At 31.5% G+C, this 18,799-nt stretch overlaps 1 protein-coding gene across 2 annotated transcripts; it reads left to right on the plus strand.

The window, feature by feature from the left end:
* Window positions 1-7,188: 7,188 nt before the first annotated feature.
* LOC123667925 lies at window positions 7,189-16,178 on the plus strand. Of its 2 annotated transcripts, XM_045601754.1 has the most exons (3): window positions 11,155-11,182; window positions 11,458-11,833; window positions 15,928-16,178. In XM_045601754.1, the coding sequence occupies exons 2-3, from the start codon at window positions 11,464-11,466 to the stop codon at window positions 16,020-16,022; spliced, it is 465 nt and encodes a 154-aa protein (XP_045457710.1). In that variant the 5' UTR covers window positions 11,155-11,182; window positions 11,458-11,463; the 3' UTR covers window positions 16,023-16,178. The 2 variants fall into 2 exon arrangements, with proteins under 2 accessions (XP_045457711.1, XP_045457710.1); XM_045601755.1 differs by lacking the exons at window positions 11,155-11,182; window positions 11,458-11,833 and adding an exon at window positions 7,189-7,496.
* Window positions 16,179-18,799: the final 2,621 nt, after the last annotated feature.

The raw sequence follows: 18,799 nt of genomic DNA on the forward strand, positions 1-18,799 counted from the left end.
TAAAGCTATGTATTCATTAGCAACATTTGACGCACAACACATGATGCTCAACATGCATGTCAACATGTTGAGCGACGATGCGGAACTTTTGCTTAGCAACGTTGCCTGTCTAATGGACGTTCAGTCACCAACAACATGTCGCCTGAGGAGCTAGTGTTGGTCTCAGCTTCGTTTGTTATAATATCATTAGAGAAAAACCTAAACCGTGGATAACAGATACAATAAAGCTTATGATGAGTTTGCGAGACGAAGCCCTAATGAAAGCACGTAAAGATAAGAATAATACAATATTGAAAGATTACTATCGCGACCTTAAAAATTATGTTACAGCATTTATAGAGAGAGAGAGAAAAAGGCATATTTTAACTTTTTTATAAATCTATCTATCTATACATCTATAAAAGCGAAAGGTCACTCATCACGAAATCTCCGAAACTATAACACCTACGAACTTGAAATTTGGCAGGTAGACTCCTTATAGGACGTCAACATCCGCTAAGAACGGATTTTGCGAAACTCGACCCTTAAGGGGGTAAAACGGGGGTTGGAAGCTTGTATGAAAGTCCTATGTTTTTGAAGTAAGAGACTTGAAGGTGTCCAAATAATTTATCTTTAGAAATCAACTCCCTTTTAGGGTTAAAACGGGGGATGGTAGGTTGATTCAGTTATCACGAAATCTCCGAAACTATAACAGCTACAAATTTAAAATCTACAAGTAGTTTCCTTATAGAGCGTAAACATCCCTAAGAATGGATTTTACAAAACTTAATCCCTAAGAAGGTAAAACGGGGGTTGGTAGTTTGTATGAAAGTCCTATGTTTTTGAAGTAAGAGACTTGAAATTTGAACAAAACTAATCAGAATAAAGAACAAAATAGAATAGAACAGAACAGAATAGAACAGAAAAGAATAGAACAGAATAGAATAGAACAGAATAAAAACAGAACAGAATAGAACAGAACAGAATAGAACAGAATAGAACAGCATAGAACAGAATAGAACAGAATAGAACAGAACAGAATAGAACAGAATAAGAACAGAACAGAACAGATCAGAATAGAACAGAACAGAATAGAATAGAACAGAACAGAATAGAATAGAACAGAATAAGAACAGAACAGAACAGAATAGAACAGAACAAAACTAAACAGAATAGAGAACAAAATAGAATAGAACAGAATAAGAACAGAAAAGAATAGAACATAATAGAATAGAATAGAACAGAATAAAAACAGAACAGAATAGAACAGAACAGAACAGAATAGAACAGAATAGAACAGGATAGAACAGAATAGAATAGAATAGAACAGAATAAGAACAGAAGAGAATAGAACAGAATAGTCCAGAATAAGAACAGAACAGAATAGAACAGAACAGAATAGAATAGAACAGAATAGAATAGAACAGAACAGAATAGAATAGAACAGAATAAGAACAGAACAGAATAGAAAAATTGAAATTTAAAAGACATGCTCTATATAGGTGTTCAAATAACCGATCTTTAGAAATCAACTCTCTTTTGGGGTTAAAACGGGGGATGGTAGGTTGACTCACTCATCACGAAATCTCTGAAACTATAACAGATACAAACTTGGAATTTTGCAGATATGTTTCTTATAGGGCATAAATATCCGCTGAGAACGGATTTTACGAAACTCGACCCCTAAGAGGATAAAACGGGGGTTGGAAGTTTGTATGAAAGTCCTATGTTTTTGAAGTAAGAGACTTGAAATTTAAAATGTATGCTCTATAGATGGTAAGAAGGTGTTCAAATAATGTATCTTTAGAAATCAACTCCCTTTTGAGGTTAAAACGTGGTATGGTAGGTTGACTCACTCATCAAATGGACTCAAAACTCTATAAATGGTGAGGAAGTGTCCAACTAATACATCGTAATCTATATATATATAAGAGAAAGGTCACTGACTCACTCATCACGAGAACTCAAAAACCGCTGGATGCTCCATCCATCCAAGATGGACAAAGATGAAATTTGGCAGGCGGTAGATTATAGTTAGTAGACGTCTGCTAAGAACGGATTTTGCGATATTCCCCCGCTAAAGGGGTTTAATTAGGGTTGATAGTTTGTATGAAACATATACAGCAGCTATAAGTTCGCCTGAAAGGTTATTTATACTGCAGCCTGAAAATAAAACTAAAAATGTGGTGTATAGAGAGGTTTTATAAAAAAACTCTTAAATTATAGTAAATTGTGCGTTTAAAAAAGTTACTCAGAGTGATAAGCATTTCAAGTGACTGAAATAAAAAAATAATTTGCGTTAAGCAGCTTAATAGTAATGCATATCTTTATAACCACGCGGACGTAGTCGCGGGCGCAGCTAGTAACAATATAAATAAACCTGCTCTTCTGTGGAAAAATTTAAAAAATACGGCTCACCTCAGTAACAAATATATGAATATCATTCCCGACCATTTAAATGATCCAGATAAAATTAATGATCACTTCCTAACGTTGCCAGCCAATTCATATTCAGACCAGATTAAAAATCCAATTAACTCAAATATTGTACAAAATGATAGGTTACGATTGAAGCCAGTAAATGAAATAGATGTGAGAAAAATTATCTGTAGTATCAAAACAAAAGTATCAGGACTAGATAGCTTAAATATAGATATGATAAAAATGACTCTAGACATGACAATTCCAGTTATCACTAAAATAGTCAATAATAAGTCATTGAAACTAATAAATTTCCATTGTGTTGGAAGGAGGCTCTGGTGAGACCAATACCTAAGAAGAACAGTATCACTAGACTAAAAGATCTTCGTCCTATATCAATATTACCGGTGTTATCTAAAGTCTTGGAAAAAGTTGTCCTAAACCAAGTACTGCAATTTGTAGAAAATAAAAAAATAATTCCCAAACTCCAATCTGGCTTTCGGAGAGGCTATGGCACAGAAACTACACGTGACAGAGGACCTTAGTGAAGCATCGGACATGGGGCTGAGCAGCATTATGGTTCTTTTAGACTACTCCCGAGCATTTGACTGTTTACAACCGGAACTTCTTCCGTTTCCGCCAACAAGTTTCCGCCAAAAATAACGTGAACTCATGTGTTTTGCCCATAGTCACCACGCTGGGCAGGCAGGTTGGTGACCGCAGTACTGGCTTTGTCGCACCGAAGACGCTGCTGCCCGTTTTCGGCCTGTGTATTTCAAAGCCAACAGTTGGATGGTTATCCCGCCACCGGTCGGCTTTTTAAGTTCTTAGTACCGTATGCGTGGCTAAATTCTTTAGTACCGTAGCCATACAGTACCAGTACCAAAACATGTTTTTCTGATATTTTAAAACATTTCAAACATTCACAAATGTTAAACCTTTGTGTGACTTGTGTGAATTGCTGAAGAAACTTTTGTGCTTACTTGAAGCGCCACTGTAGAACGATTATTTTGTGCTATAAATATTATGAACACTTAATTCTTCACTTTTTCACTTCACTAAATTCTCTCCTTTTTTCACTTTTCTATGGCAGCGCTTACGTACCAGCGTCGACAACGGCTGATGGCTCTCTTTGTCTGAAGACAAACCGTGGAGACGAGAGCCGTCGTTGCCGCTTCCCCATCGATCGAGGCAACCTGTATGCCAGAATAGAACAGAAATAGAATAAAAATAGAATAGAAATAGAATAGAAATAGAATAGAAAATAGAATAGAAAATAGAATAGAAATAGAATAGAAATAGAATAAAAATAGAATAGAAAATAGAATAGAAATAGAATAAAAATAGAATAGAAATAGAATAGAAATAGAATAGAAATAGAATAGAAATATAATGGAAATAGAATAGAAATAGAATAGAAATAGAATAGAAATAGAATAGAAATAGAATAGAAATAGAATAGAAATAGAATAGAAAATAGAATAGAAATAGAATAGAAATAGAATAGAAATAGAATAGAAATAGAATAGAAATAGAATAGAAATAGAATAGAAATAGAATAGAAATAGAATAGAAATAGAATAGAAATAGAATAGAAATAGAATAGAAATAGAATAGAAATAGAATAGAAATAGAATAGAAATAGAATAGAAATAGAATAGAAATAGAATAGAAGTAGAATTGAAATAGAATAGAAAAATATCTTCAAATGAGTAGCATTCGGTTAAATCCGAAATAACTGATTTTTGCTGTTTTCTTCTGTTTTTTTTTATTGGTGAGCTGCTGTTTTTTAGTTTCTTGGGGTTGGCAACACAGGTTACGTTTTCATGTTTTGTTATTGTCAATTTGTCAATTGTCAAACAAAAATGAAGAACGCTAAAGCAGGTTCCCGAATATTTTGACTAAAAAATGAATTAAATAGTAACATATGATCTCACGAATGTTCTGATTTAATTGTTTATGTTATATTTATAGTATTATATCGTAATATATCAGTATTAAACTTAAAATGGTGGACTTAAGTGGCGGTCAAGACGGGCCTTTGGAGCATGCATTTTCTAACACAGTTTTCATCATTCCTGGAATCGTAGTTGTTTCTTTATCAGGTACGTAATGTAGCTATTAAGGCTGTGTACGCTACACGACTTTCTACAAGCGTATCCTGCTCAACTTTTTCTTTAAAGGTATTAAAAAAATTGCTGTTGAAAATATTTGTTTATTATATTTTCCTAATTTCTATCAAATGCAAGCTACACATTTTCTTCTCTATAGTAATTACAGCTAATTCCTTTTGTGTTTTCAAGAAATTCATCTTTTAAAAAAAAAGATGTTTTGTGTGGAAGTGAATTTTGAATACAGTAGAATGTAATACCGAAAGAAAAGTATTGAAAGCTGACTTTAATATTTATAAGCACTGTATCAAAATTTGTATAGTATCAATGTGATATAGCATAAATACTATAATTCCTGAATTTATCCTTAATGATAAGATCTCGCTGTAATGGAATAGATGTACACATTTCTCATATTATTTTGTGTATAAGTTCTTTTCATGCGGTTGCAAGTTTGATTCCACCCTTCCACCCACTCTGACAACACATAATGTCATTTAATAAATATTATAAATATATTTTAATATTAACAAGAGTAACAAACTTGGATTCAAGACTTGATACTACATTTGAAAGCTAATTAGACTCAACTTTCTAATGTTTCTAATAATTTTTATATTTTTTCTATATTTTGTTTATTATCTACTAAATCATGGTAGCACAGTCATATGATCTCATATGATATAAAACTTTAGAATGCTAATCATTTCGTAGAATCTTGAACTCGAACATTGTCATTTTAACACTTTTTAATCCATCATCCAATTCCATCCATCTAATTTTTACCTCATCTTTTAAAACATCTTTAAGAAGATATCAATAAATTTCAATCAAAAAGTATATTATTTAAATACTATACCAAAAACCATTTAATAGAAATAATTATTTATTTTAAGGATTTACTTTTACTTTTAGCAATTTTATAAAATAAATAATATATGTTTGAACCAACAAAATACAGATTTCAATAAAATAAAAAAAGAATCAGACAGTAGCTTAATAACAATATTATGCATGTAAAGACAAAGTTTTTTTTACCCTAAGGAAATCCCTAACGGATGCCTCCAGTCCGGGGGAGCTGGAGGGTATGTCCGATTTGCACGGACTAAAACCTCTTGGGTGTTCCTTCGACACGCCCCGGCGGAATCATGGGGACGCGGTTGCACTTCCGCGATACCGCTAGCAGTTGTGTAAAGCCTATCTTCATTTTTTTTTTTCGAATGTTGTGATGATGTATAGATTCCCCTATTAACAATCACCTGTAACAAGACTGCTGTCTTTTAGTTTGTTAGTTATTTTTTATGGCATATTAAATAATTTGTTTTATATTAAAAGAAAAAAAATTAACACATTTTAGTGCTTATTGAAACAGGTGTTTACATTTTATCAATAGGTTGTGTGGTCCAAATCGTAGGATTTTGTTTTTTTTTTTTTTTTTTTTTACTTATTGCACTCCAATAGAAACAAAAATATTCTGGTTTATATCCGTATATTTTTAATATAAAGAAAATTAAAAGGAAGAGAATTGGCGCTATAACAAAAACTCCAGACTACCCATAAACTTTACAAATTAAAATATCTGTAGTTATTTTATATTATATTATTTTTATACTAGCTGATCCCGCAAACGTTGTTTTGCTATATATGCTATAAGCCCCCTTAATCCTCCCCCCCCCTCCCTTATAACTTAGGGGTATGAGAAATAGATGTTGTTCGATTCTCAAACCTACCCAATATGCACACAAAATTTCATGAGAATCGGTCATGCCGTTTCGGAGGAGTTTGACTACAGACACCGCGAAACGACAATTTTATATATTAGATTATGTTATTGTTATATTATAGTAATTTAATTAAATAAAATGAAAATCGCACAAAAAAGCCGCGAATAGTCAACACTCTTATTACTAACTTTGTCCTGCGCTTTCGCGTTCATATAGCCTAGCCTTCCTCGGTAAGTGGACTATCCAACACAAAAGAAATTTTTCAATTCGAATCAGTAGTTCCTGAGATTAGCGCGTTTAAAAAAAAACAAGAAGCAAAATTTTCAGCTTTATAATATTAGTATATACTATAGATATTACGTGTAACGTGTGCTAGGTTGGATTCAAGATATATAAGTGATCATTGAATCGATTGCCTTCCCTAAAGCACCCATTTCTATTAGCATAAACATTGTCGTCTGTTTTGAAGTATAGATCCCTGGTCCGAGGATACCCATATCCTGTGACTCAGGGATCTTCTAAAGCAGTTTACTTCGATCATTATCATAACCTCTTGATAACGATTACTACTGTGGTTTTAGAACTAATCACCAACTTGCACCTCTATATACTGCAGCGATTTAACTGTTGATGATATACTATAGATATAGGAGACTTGTCCAGCCGTGGGACTCACAGCTTATTCCAGTATAGTTGTATTTGTTTGTACAAAATTCTTCCAAAATATTACTTATATTTCATTCATTGCCAATTTAAACCCTAAAAAATATAAATATATATATATATATATATACTTTATTGCACTAAAAATAATGTACAGAAAAATTATACATAAAGTTGATGGCATACTGCAGTATTAAAACGCTGACACTCATAAATTAAACCAATCAAATAAACCAACGTGGATATCCACGCGTCGATTATACGTCGTCCACTTGATAACCCGACCACTTAGACCTAAGACATCCATCCGTACACAATTCTGATATAATGGCGGACAATGCTGACAATATGGCTAATATTATAACAGAAAATGTCGAAAATCAGAAAGATTACGAATTTTTATTGCAAAATGACGATCCGAATTATGTCCCAACAACAAAGGATTTGCTAGAAATGCTGGAAAACGCTGAAATGGATGAGGAGACGAAGCAGAGCTTGAGAAGTATGCTAGCAGGTGATGTACCTCAGTTCTTCGGCGGTCAAGGAAGCGGCACCTACTTAGCTATTGTATTCGCGTCTTTAATCTTCCTAATTATATGTAAGTTTTTAATCATATTTAGATTGAGTACTACATTTTAACGCCATTTTAATTTTCGAAAGACCATCGTAAGATATTTGTGATAAATATTAAATGTATCTTAATTCGATTAGGCTTTAATATCGCCTTTGAATCGTTACTACAAATAATACAATTAAAATAAAAAATTACTCTTTTTAAGTAGGCTTCAAAAGCACTTCTGAATCGTCGATTTACAAATTATAATTATGAAACAATTATAGATTACTAGCTTTTACCTGCAGCTTCGCACGCATTGAATTTTTTTTAATAAAAAGTATTCTATGTTACCTACTTCTAATACCTCCAAGAGTATGTGTACGAAGTTTCATGATGATTGGTTGAGTAGTTTTCGCGTGAAAGCGTAACAAACAAACTTACATTCACGTTTAATATTATTAGGAATGTGAAACTGAAAACAATCGGCAAGAAACTCAACAGTTAATCGATTAAATAATAATAGGCATACAATATTTATAAATAATAATTCATTGATATAAAAAATTGTTATTGTGAAGATACTATAGATTCTCTACAAAGAAAACTCCGCAAGATAACAGACTATACTTGCTTACTCTTCAATAATTGTGTTTGCTCGCAAACGAAAAAAAACTGGCTTCAATTACAAGTTACACAACGTATGTAGGCGAAAAAATAGTCAAGTAAATACGCGTTATCAAAGATGACTGAAAAAGTATTCATCAGATCTCGATGAATTTTTTTAACGCTTCACTTTCAACGGCCCCCAGTAGGATTTTCTCCTGTGTCGGGGGTCCGGAAACACACACAATACACAAGCACAAACGCCCAGACCACGACAAACATCTATATGGCCAATACAAATATCTTATCGTGAGCGGGGATCGAACCCGCGACCGCCAGCGTAACAGTCAGTATTGTGACCGCTGCGCCAACGTGTCGTCAAAATTAATTTAAATGGGACTATGCGACAAGCAACAGCTATCGTTAAAAAAAGAATCATTAAAATCGACCAATCCAATAAAATTATGAGGTGTAAGGGCCCGGCCCCATGTCCACGACACAGCGCCGTCGGCGTAAAACGGCACGTCGCTGGCACTACGCCGTCGCCGTAACACGGCACAGCGCCGTGGCTTTTTACGGTGACGGCGTCGAACCGTAACATTTCACGGCGTCGTGCCGTATCACGGTGCCGTGAACGGTTTGTCGCGCGCAACTTGACAGTTGATATTTCGCAGTTTGTGTGCTCGGGCGTCCTTTCCTGGATCGCAAAAAAGTAATGAGCGACCAAAAATGGTCAAGTAAATACGCATTATTAGAGATTACACAAAAAGTTCTTTTCAGATCTCGCTTAAATTTAAATGGCATCACATGACACGCACCACCTTTCGATTATAAAAAATCATCGAAGTCGGTCGGTCCAATCAAAAGTCCTGAGGAACTTGTATAAAAATACAGCCGAATTCAAAATTTTCCCCTATATTTGAAGTCTGGTAAAAAAGGCTATTTATTTCAATATAATAAAATACAGCACCTTTAAGCCCACACATTATCATATATATAAATCAACTCTAAGTCAACAAAAGAACAGTTAGCATATGTTTAGCCAGTTTAGAAGATAACCAAAATAAGTCAGAGGAAGAAATTTATGAAACAAAAAGTATTTTAAAACAAGTTAATGTAAATACTAAATAGTAATATTCAGTTTTCATTACTTCGTATTGAATGTTTTTAAAAGTTTATCTGTAAAGTGGAATCAATTCGAAAATATTTGGAGGGTTATCTACAAATGTTTTAATCTGTTGATTACAATGTAGAACTACTTGTATTAAACTCTAATTTTATATTAAATTATATCACTTATAGCTAAATGACATTATTTATTGAGATTGCATTAAATTCATTTTTTTTTTTATGATTCAAAAGAGGTTATAATTAAAAGATGTACACAGTCTATTCTTAAATTTTCTGAAGATTTATCTTCTTCAGAGTATTCTTCTATCTTGACTCGGGGCGGGGGGTGGGGAGCTATTTTCAGTTTTAAATTAAAATTATAAATAATAAAGATAGAAGGGAGTTAATTTTTTATAGGAAATTTTCACGTCTTTAAGGAGCTTTTTAAAAGTCCATAAATGTTCATAGTTTCGGAGTTCCAATCCAATTGAGAACCTCCTCCTTTTTTGGAAGTCGGTTAAAGTGCCTCACGAACAACAGTTCTCACTAGAACGGGAATACAGTCTAGAGTTTGGAAATACACATAAACGCCCAGACCACAACCGTTATCAGAGCAATTTAGTGTATATACAAGAACCCGACAACAATCGTTTGGACAGTAGCCCACCAAACACTACACCCACCTAGTCGGAGGATCCTCCCTTTTCTATGGTGGGTGAGGGGCTTCACACCCTGTTCCTCCCCACCACTAATATATATATATATATATATATATATATATATATATATATATATATATATATATATATGTATAACATTCACGTGTAACAGTGATAGCCACAATACTCCTCCGAAACAGCTGGACCGATTTTTATGAAATTTTGTGTGCATATCGGGTAGGGCTGAGAATCGCCCAACATCTATTTTTCGCACCCCTATTTATAGGGGGGGGGGGGTAAAGGATTTAATAACGTATATGGCAAAACAACGTTCACGGGGTCAGCTAGTAACATTAATAATAATCATTTTTGACCGATTTCAAAATGGAGGTTCTCAATTTAATTGTGTTTCCTTGTGTGTCACCTCATAATTTTTTTCTAGGTGTAGCGATTTTGAGATGGTCCCATTAAAAGTATAATTATATATTATATAGGTGTATAATTGGTATATATAATTATTGTTATATATCTGATTATCGACGTGTCACTTACATATCGTAATTAAAACGGTCGAGTAAATAATTTATTGATAACAGATAACGCATTACTTGAGTTCATGGAAAGTAAATAATGTATTGGTTTTTATAATTAAAAACAAGTGCGATTAAATTCGGACGGTAATGGTTCTGGCAGTCTCAGTTTAGCCTATTGCAGTCCGCTGCTGGACATAATTAAGCCTCCCAAGTTTGCGCCAGATATTCCGGTTCTTTACAATCTTCATCCAGCCTACACCGATAATCTTATGTAGATCGTCGGTCCAGCGAATCTGTTCAATATTTAATATCAAATTTTATTATAATACAAACAAGTTTTGTTTGGAAGTCCCTAGTCTACGTGAAAAACTATATAGGCTTGTTGTTGTGGAATCTAGCACGCTTGTTTGCCAACCTAGTTGTATAAAAAGTCATTTTTTTTCATTTGCTAAAAAAAAATACTTATTAATTTACTAATAAATAAATTTTACTTAATAACTTAATTTTTGTATTCGAGAAAAACATACAATATCTATAGCGTCCGTTAACCACTTACCATCAGCTGCCTCTATGTCTGTGCCAAATTTAATTTCAATTCGTTGAGAAGTTCTGTCGCGATTGAGCTACAAACATACATCCAAACTTAAGCGTTTATAAAACTAAGATAAACTTTATCAAAACGGTACAGCTCATTGCTATGATATGACAGTCGATATCGCCATCACAACACGCGATTGGGCAGTTGAAATTATGTTGCATATACGAAGATAAATAATAATCGCCTTCGACTTCATTAGTTTATCTAAAGGTGTAGTAACGTGCGGTAAGTTATATTTATTTACTGATAAACTGATTTTTTTTTTAATTTTTATTATCAGCTGTCAAGTCAATTTCGATAAAGAGGGTTATACCTATAGGTAACTATAACTTTTTTTTCTATCGTTCAAGTTAAAGTATAAAATAACTTTAGTATCTGAATTGACATAAATAATATTTTATTTACAATAACATTTAAAATAAACAAAAAATAATATAATTTTCTAATGTATAATAGTAATTTCAATTTAAAAAAAATAATTTTATTTTCCCGCGCAAAAGAACAAAATGGACATCGATCAATCAAATTCGAATATGGACATCGGGAGTATGATAAAAGATCAAGTTGTAAAATCTATGAAAAATGTCGACGTAATGTCTCTTCTAAAAAACATGGCGGCTACTGCAACAGATAATCAAGAATCGGGAGAAATACAAAGCAAACTGCAAGATATTCTTGAGAAGTATAATAACATGCCGGAAGATATGAAGGCTGAATTTACTGGACAATTAAAAGATTTATTAGTAAAGAAATTGGCAACGAAATTGAAAGATGCGCCAATAAACTTCAGTGGCTTAGAAGAGGCGATACAGAATGAGATTGTCACTCAAATGTATTATATTGGAGCCGGTGTTTTTGTGCTCATCGTGATTATTGGTACGTTTTATTATTACTAAACTTATCAGTGGTAGCTTCACTTTTAACTATAATTTATTAATTAAAACGAATATATTTTAATTTGACGATTCACGTGTTTTTGAAACAACAAAGTTTTTTTTTATTATTTTGGTTATGAGAAATATTTATTTAAAATTTAGGTTGGTTCGCGTTTATATTCAAAATGTTGAACGGTGTTGCCATTCTAATTTTTTTTTTAATATTGTGTAAGGAATATAATCTGTGCTATTTTTTGCATAACTAATGGTCAGTCTTACAACTAGTAATTAGATGACTTCTGGTTCCACTTCCATAGATATTGAATTTAGATATGATATTCAAACGGAATTTTATCATATGAATTGTTTCAGAAAAATGTATGACGTACAAGGACATACATCCAGAATAAAAATAAATATTTGTATTAATGTAAATAGCTACTCCGAGTTGGAATCCCACTCGAGACGGTTCGAACTATAGCAGCTTCTCACTCCACTGCACCAGAATGGCTATTATATTATGCATGACATAATATAAATGTCAAATCATAACTATCATGTAAACTATCATACTATCAAAGGTCACTAGACGTCCATATAATATATAAACAATGACACTAATTTATCAGCGCTAACCCCAACAAACATTTACGACGTTGAGTAGACGTTTTGGTGACAACTTAATGTTATTTAGTATAATCGTATAAACGACATTAGAACGTTTACTCGACGGCATTAGGGCCCATTTTATTCAACTTAAGGCGCTAAGAGTTTCGTGTAACAGTCATATAAATACCTATATAGTCGCATAGGAGTCATATACACGTTGGCGATTTGACTACATGTCATGTAATGATAGCTGTCGCGGCGTGTATTCGACTTCGTGTCGAGTAATGGCACACAATGTGACGTTTATCTAACGTATTCGTTGTATTATTGTCATTTAAAGATGATACTTTTATATTGAACGAATGAAAAATTGTAACAGATTATAAACATAACACACACTAATTGAATATGGCAGTTTTTTTGACAGCTGAGTTAAAATATTGTATTTTTTACTTTGTTGAGGTGATAAAACCATTTCATCAGTTACAAACCATTGTGCAATCAAATTTACTGATTAATGTGAGGTAACTTTGTAACAAATTTTTCATGCGCTTTTAAAATTTTAATGTTTTCGTATATTTTTATTAATAATTTATTAAGTGACTGCGTTATATGACAACTATATAACTTCCCGACGTATATACTGCGTACATATTTTAAATGTGTACGCCATGACAGTTGATTTAGGGATCAATAATAAAATAATAAACGCCTAGCTAACTTATTTCAAATAATTTATATTTTCAGAACAGAAGAATTTACGAGACATATAACTTAGTTAAGTCTGAATAATACTTTTTTTTTAGATATACCCCACAATTATGATCCATATTTATGTGGATGTTGATAAGTTTTTATCGAAGATGGACTTCATCGAAATGATATGCGCACATTTGAAATGGCCGTGGTCATTATCATTTTTGTAATACTTTAGGATGTATACAAGTTACACTAGTACACTAGTACACTTATTCGACTTATATATAATGGTTACAAGTACTACGTGTAAACAATTACTATTCGTTTAGCAGATGTTTAAAAGGTAATTATATGACAAAATTAATAGTATTATGACGTTTACACTACGAAAACGTTTACACGACGAAAAGTTGTATATGTAAGTTTTATAGATGTCTTCATAGACGCTATTATATGACGATTGTAAAGAAATGTCGAAATAACGTCTATACGACAATGTTATACGACAAAAAATCTATACGTCTATTTGGACACATAATGCACCATAACATGACGTAGAGTTAAAAAAATACTGTAATATAACTTTAATAAGACTCAAAGTCATATAATTGTTTGATTATATGACAAAAATGTTTGTTGGGACTTGTCGGTAACACTGGCTATAAGATTTTACCTATATAATAAAATGTATCACCAAAATGTATATACTCGAATATCTGAATGACTGCACCAAATTGGTTGATCTTTTTTTTTTAAAGAAAATCTTAAATACCTAAATCAATAAAATCACGAAAACAATTGGCGGCAGGTACGAAACTATCTAGTTCTTACTAAAATTTCAGTCCTCCAATCTCAGCATCAGAAATTTACATATCCAAGTGTGACGCCGCTTTGGCGCAGTGGTCACAGCCATGGATTGTACCTGTTGTGCTGACTGTTCCGGGTTCGATCCCCGCACGTGACAAACATTTGTATTGGCCATACAGGTGTTTGCCGTAGTCTGGTTGTTTGTGCAGTCCTAGTGGGTCCACACCGTACCTCGGAGAGCACGTTAAGCCGTCGGTCCCGGTTGTTACCATGTACACCTGATAGCGATCGTTACTCATAGTAGGGAATATATCCGCCAAAGCGCCAACCCGCATTGGAGCAGCGTGGTGGATTAAGCTCTGATCCTTCTCCTACATGGGGAAAGAGGCCCAGTAGTGGGATATTACAGGCTGAAGCAAAAAAGTGTGAAGGTAGATGCTAAACGATTTAAATGCCTAAATAGGCCTCGAGTATAAGGTATTCAAAAATCATTACATGAATTTCACTTTTATATTGAAACCTGTTTATTTCATACTTATTCAATGTTACTTCTTTCGCGTGGAACTCTATCACCGAAACGGTACATTTTGTCGGATAAAAATCGCTTTATTCTATTTCAGATTATAACCTGCCTCTGTGGCAAATTTCATCGCTATCCGTTCAGTTGTTTTGTCGTGACTGAGTAACAAACATACATACAAACTTATAATAAATATAATATACAAAAATATACTGAGATTTTTATATTTTTACTGAGGTAGGACACAGTAGGTAATTTCCTGCTCAAAATATGAAGCAGCCTGACTGGGGAGTACCTCGACCTCCTGTGTACCTACCTGTGTGTATCTAGAGCCCCTGGGGGAAATTGGGGATAGGTCGGCAACGCGTTTGCGATAATTCTGGTGTTGCAGGCGTCTATAAGCTACGGTAATCGCTTACCATCAGGTGAGCCGTACGCTTGTTTGTCGACCTAATTGAATAAAAAACCGTATTTTTTATTTTGATAATATTTGCGGGAAAACCAAAAGATCAGGAAAAGGCAAAAAACTTGTAAAATGAATAAAAAAAGTTAACATAACTGTGTCTGTATCAGAGTATACCTACAGTTTTGTCATTGATTTTGACATACGTGGTCTTAGAACTTAAACTATGATATTTTGTTTTATATCAACGGAAATTCAAATCTAATATTAGATTAAGGTATAAAAATATAAATCTTATCACTAACTGTCACTACCGATCGCAGGAAATCACTACTGATTATGATTCTACTTAATAAACTTAATAATTATTAATTATATTTAAAAACAAAAACTTATGAAAAAGACATATATAATCCGTTTTGAATGTATGTACTAACTAAACTGTCTAGCAGCTATCAACCCCGATGGTGATTAACGAATGATATTATTTGTAACTGGACCCCATCAAACTAATTATAAGACATATTTTCAACTTCATAAAATATAGAGATGATATCTTTCAGATATGAGTTGCCTACTTTCACAAACAACCTTGTGTCTATAAAAAATACATTTATTTATGTCATAATAATATTTGCGTTTTTTTTTTTTTTTAATTGACATTTTACATTATTAAATATTACTTTCTCGATCAGAGACGAGAGTAGTGGTCAGCAATATTGAGATCAATATCTAGAAAAACAATATTATAAAAAAATCCACAATATCTACATATCTGAACTGATTTTTTTTTTATTTTGACCAAAAATTATGGACAGCTTTTTTCGTCCCAGGGCCTTCATACTTCCAAATTCGGCCCTGCTACTTATTAAGAGATGCTGAAACAGAAAAACCAAAAATTTGTACATTATAAATTGACAATTGAACATATAATAAAGTTTTGTAGTCTATTCTCGTTAAGAAAATATTGACTCATCGCGAATATTGACGCATCGTGAAAACACAATGTTTTCTTTTTTGAGATTATTATTATTAATATATTCATTTTTATTTCCAGTATTCTTCGGTTACAAACTCTACAAATCTATAAAGGAAAAGGAGAAGAAAAGAGAAGAGAAGAAAAAGCTAAAACAGATGAAGAAAAAGAAGTAAAAACGTGTGGACAGATTCACAACGAATAATGCCTGAAGAAATATTTTTATTTAGAAATATTTTAAATCTACGTTATTGATTATCTGTTATTTCGTTTTATAGATTTTTATTTATTTATAATGAAATGTTGTAATGAAAAGGATTTTGACCGTTGTTTATATTATTTTAATTTTAAAAATTATATTAAAATATATCTTTAAAATCAGAAATCATTGTACTATGACTTATTAATTATTATGTATATAAGCACCTTTGTGTTTTTTTTTTATAATCTTGTATTATAGTGCTATTATCTTTATTATATTATTACAGTTAAAACATTAATTATATACGTTTATTTATTATTTTCTTTTACGTGTATTTTTATTAATTAAAATATTTTTTTCTTGTCATTTAAAACAGGTGCTGCACTTATGTGCTTTTATTAACTAGTTTTTTTTCCTTCAATTTGAGTTTAAGTTTTGCGAATATTCTGAGTTTTTCTTTTTAATTTAGGTACTAATATTTGTTATAATAAGTATTTATCTATATATGGAAAAAAAATTATGTCACATAGATTACTTTTTTTTTCATAGATAAGATAATTTTTCAGGCATTATCATATACACGACTGATAAAATAAAATTAGGACTTATTTATTCTGTTTTTGAATGAATATCATTTTGGATTTTTGATTGTATAAGTTCTTTTTTACTTGACATTCCTTAAAATTGACAATTGTGAAAATTGTATAAAATGTATTTGGATTTTTGATTGTATAAGTTCTTTTTTACTTGACATTCCTTAAAATTGACAATTGTGAAAATTGTATAAAATGTACATTCGTCTTTTGTTTTGATGAATTTTGTTAGTTGTGTTTTTATAAGTTGTTTGTTTAGTTGTATTTTAAATATATATATGCGTTATTTTTTTTAAATATGTTTTTATTTTTACACATATTGAAACTCTTATACATCATCAGGAATCGTTTTATCTAAATTTTACAATTTTGAACTAAAATAAAATTACATATTTTTATATATGGATAAAATATTAGTAAGTACTCAGTAGGTATTTTAATGTGTTGACATCACAAATAATATAAAGTTATTACGAAAATATTTTTACTGTAGCAACTTTACGAAATGAAAAAAAAATGTCATCAACCCCTAAAATGTATCAATGTAGTCCGAATTATAATAATTAAAAAAAAATGGTTATAATAAAAAAAAATAGTAATTTTTATTTAGTACTTAGTTGTATATTATTTCAATATATTTTTTATGTTCCTAAATTACGTATTAATGAAAATCCTAAGTAAATAAAATATTACTAAATGTATACTATGGACCTAAGTGTAATTCTATTTATACGATAAAAATGTATAAATATGTTTCAATTCACTCATTTCATGCTAATGTAATTTGAATGAAATATTAAACTTAAATGAGCGGCTACTTAATTATTTATATGTAAATGTTTAGCGTTATTTATTGAGTGTGAGTTATTCAGTAAAGTTAGTAGTCGCATTACAGATTACATTTCTAATTAGTCAATTCTACTTTTCCACCTACGACAACATTGAAAGTAACAACATTTGAAAGTAAACTTGTAATAGGATTCTTAAAATAGGATTTTTTTTTTTCATTTGTTAGGATTAAGTTATATATTTTTTAGAATTTATATAATAGGTACTTGGTCTTAAAGACATGACATTGATTCCAATTCTCAGTTAATCATGAAAATTTTTTCTCAAAATGTAGAGACAGCTTTTAAAAATTACTCTTCCTCAGAAGTAATAGAAGTTTTAAAGTCAAAAGAGGTCACCCTTAATATATTTTGTATAGTTTGTTTATTTGTTACATTCCAATCAAACCACAATAGGTATTTATTTCTCAATGGTCCGATTGTTGACATCAAAATTATTTATTATTAACAATTCTAATCTTATTGACGGCTTGTTTCCTCGGTTGCTGATGAAGCTATCTGACGTAAAACGGTATCTAACGGATAAAAGTTTGTTATATATTTTTCCTTTTCAACCATCAAGCTCCACTACATCTGTCTGATATTTCTATTTGCGAACTGTGTATCCAAAACTTGTAGTTGAATTGAAACAAGACCTAAGAGCCTGTCTTAACTTCTGCTGATAAATCTTATCAGTGACTTATATGTGCAGTTTGACTCGGTTATCAAATAGTGATAAATACCCTAATTCAGTAGTGTCTATAAGGCGTTTGTATTTATAAATCACTTTTTATAATTATCGTTACGATATCGTCTAATTATGGCTAAAAAATTGTGTAATATCGTAATATGTTACCGTTATGACGAATTTATTGTAATTCCAACGCTAAAAGCAACAATTATCAAACAGACAATTGCAAAACATTTATAAGTTTATTTTACACATTACATTATAAAAAAAACAAATGTAAAACTATTCAAGATACATTTTAAAATTAAAAAGTGAGTGAGTCAACTCCGACACACGACTGAAGTTTACTCCTTAAAAAGGATTACCGTGACATTTATATCTATCTCTTTCTCTCATTATGATGTGACTCGTTCGGCAAATTAGCGTTATTTCACTCCTTAAATTTTTTATACCATATATCGTTTCTTAAGGAGTACAACAACAATATTTACTGTTTATAAAAATTTTAATTGTCTTAAAAATAACACGTTTATATGTCGTGTATATCTAAATCATAAGTATATGCCAAATGTATTTATTTTTGTCAATTTTATGAATATTATCGTACGTTTCATGTGTAATTGTTACAATTAATATATGT

This window comes from Melitaea cinxia, chromosome 29 (assembly GCF_905220565.1).
Source record: "Melitaea cinxia chromosome 29, ilMelCinx1.1, whole genome shotgun sequence".
Lineage (NCBI taxonomy): Eukaryota > Metazoa > Arthropoda > Insecta > Lepidoptera > Nymphalidae > Melitaea > Melitaea cinxia.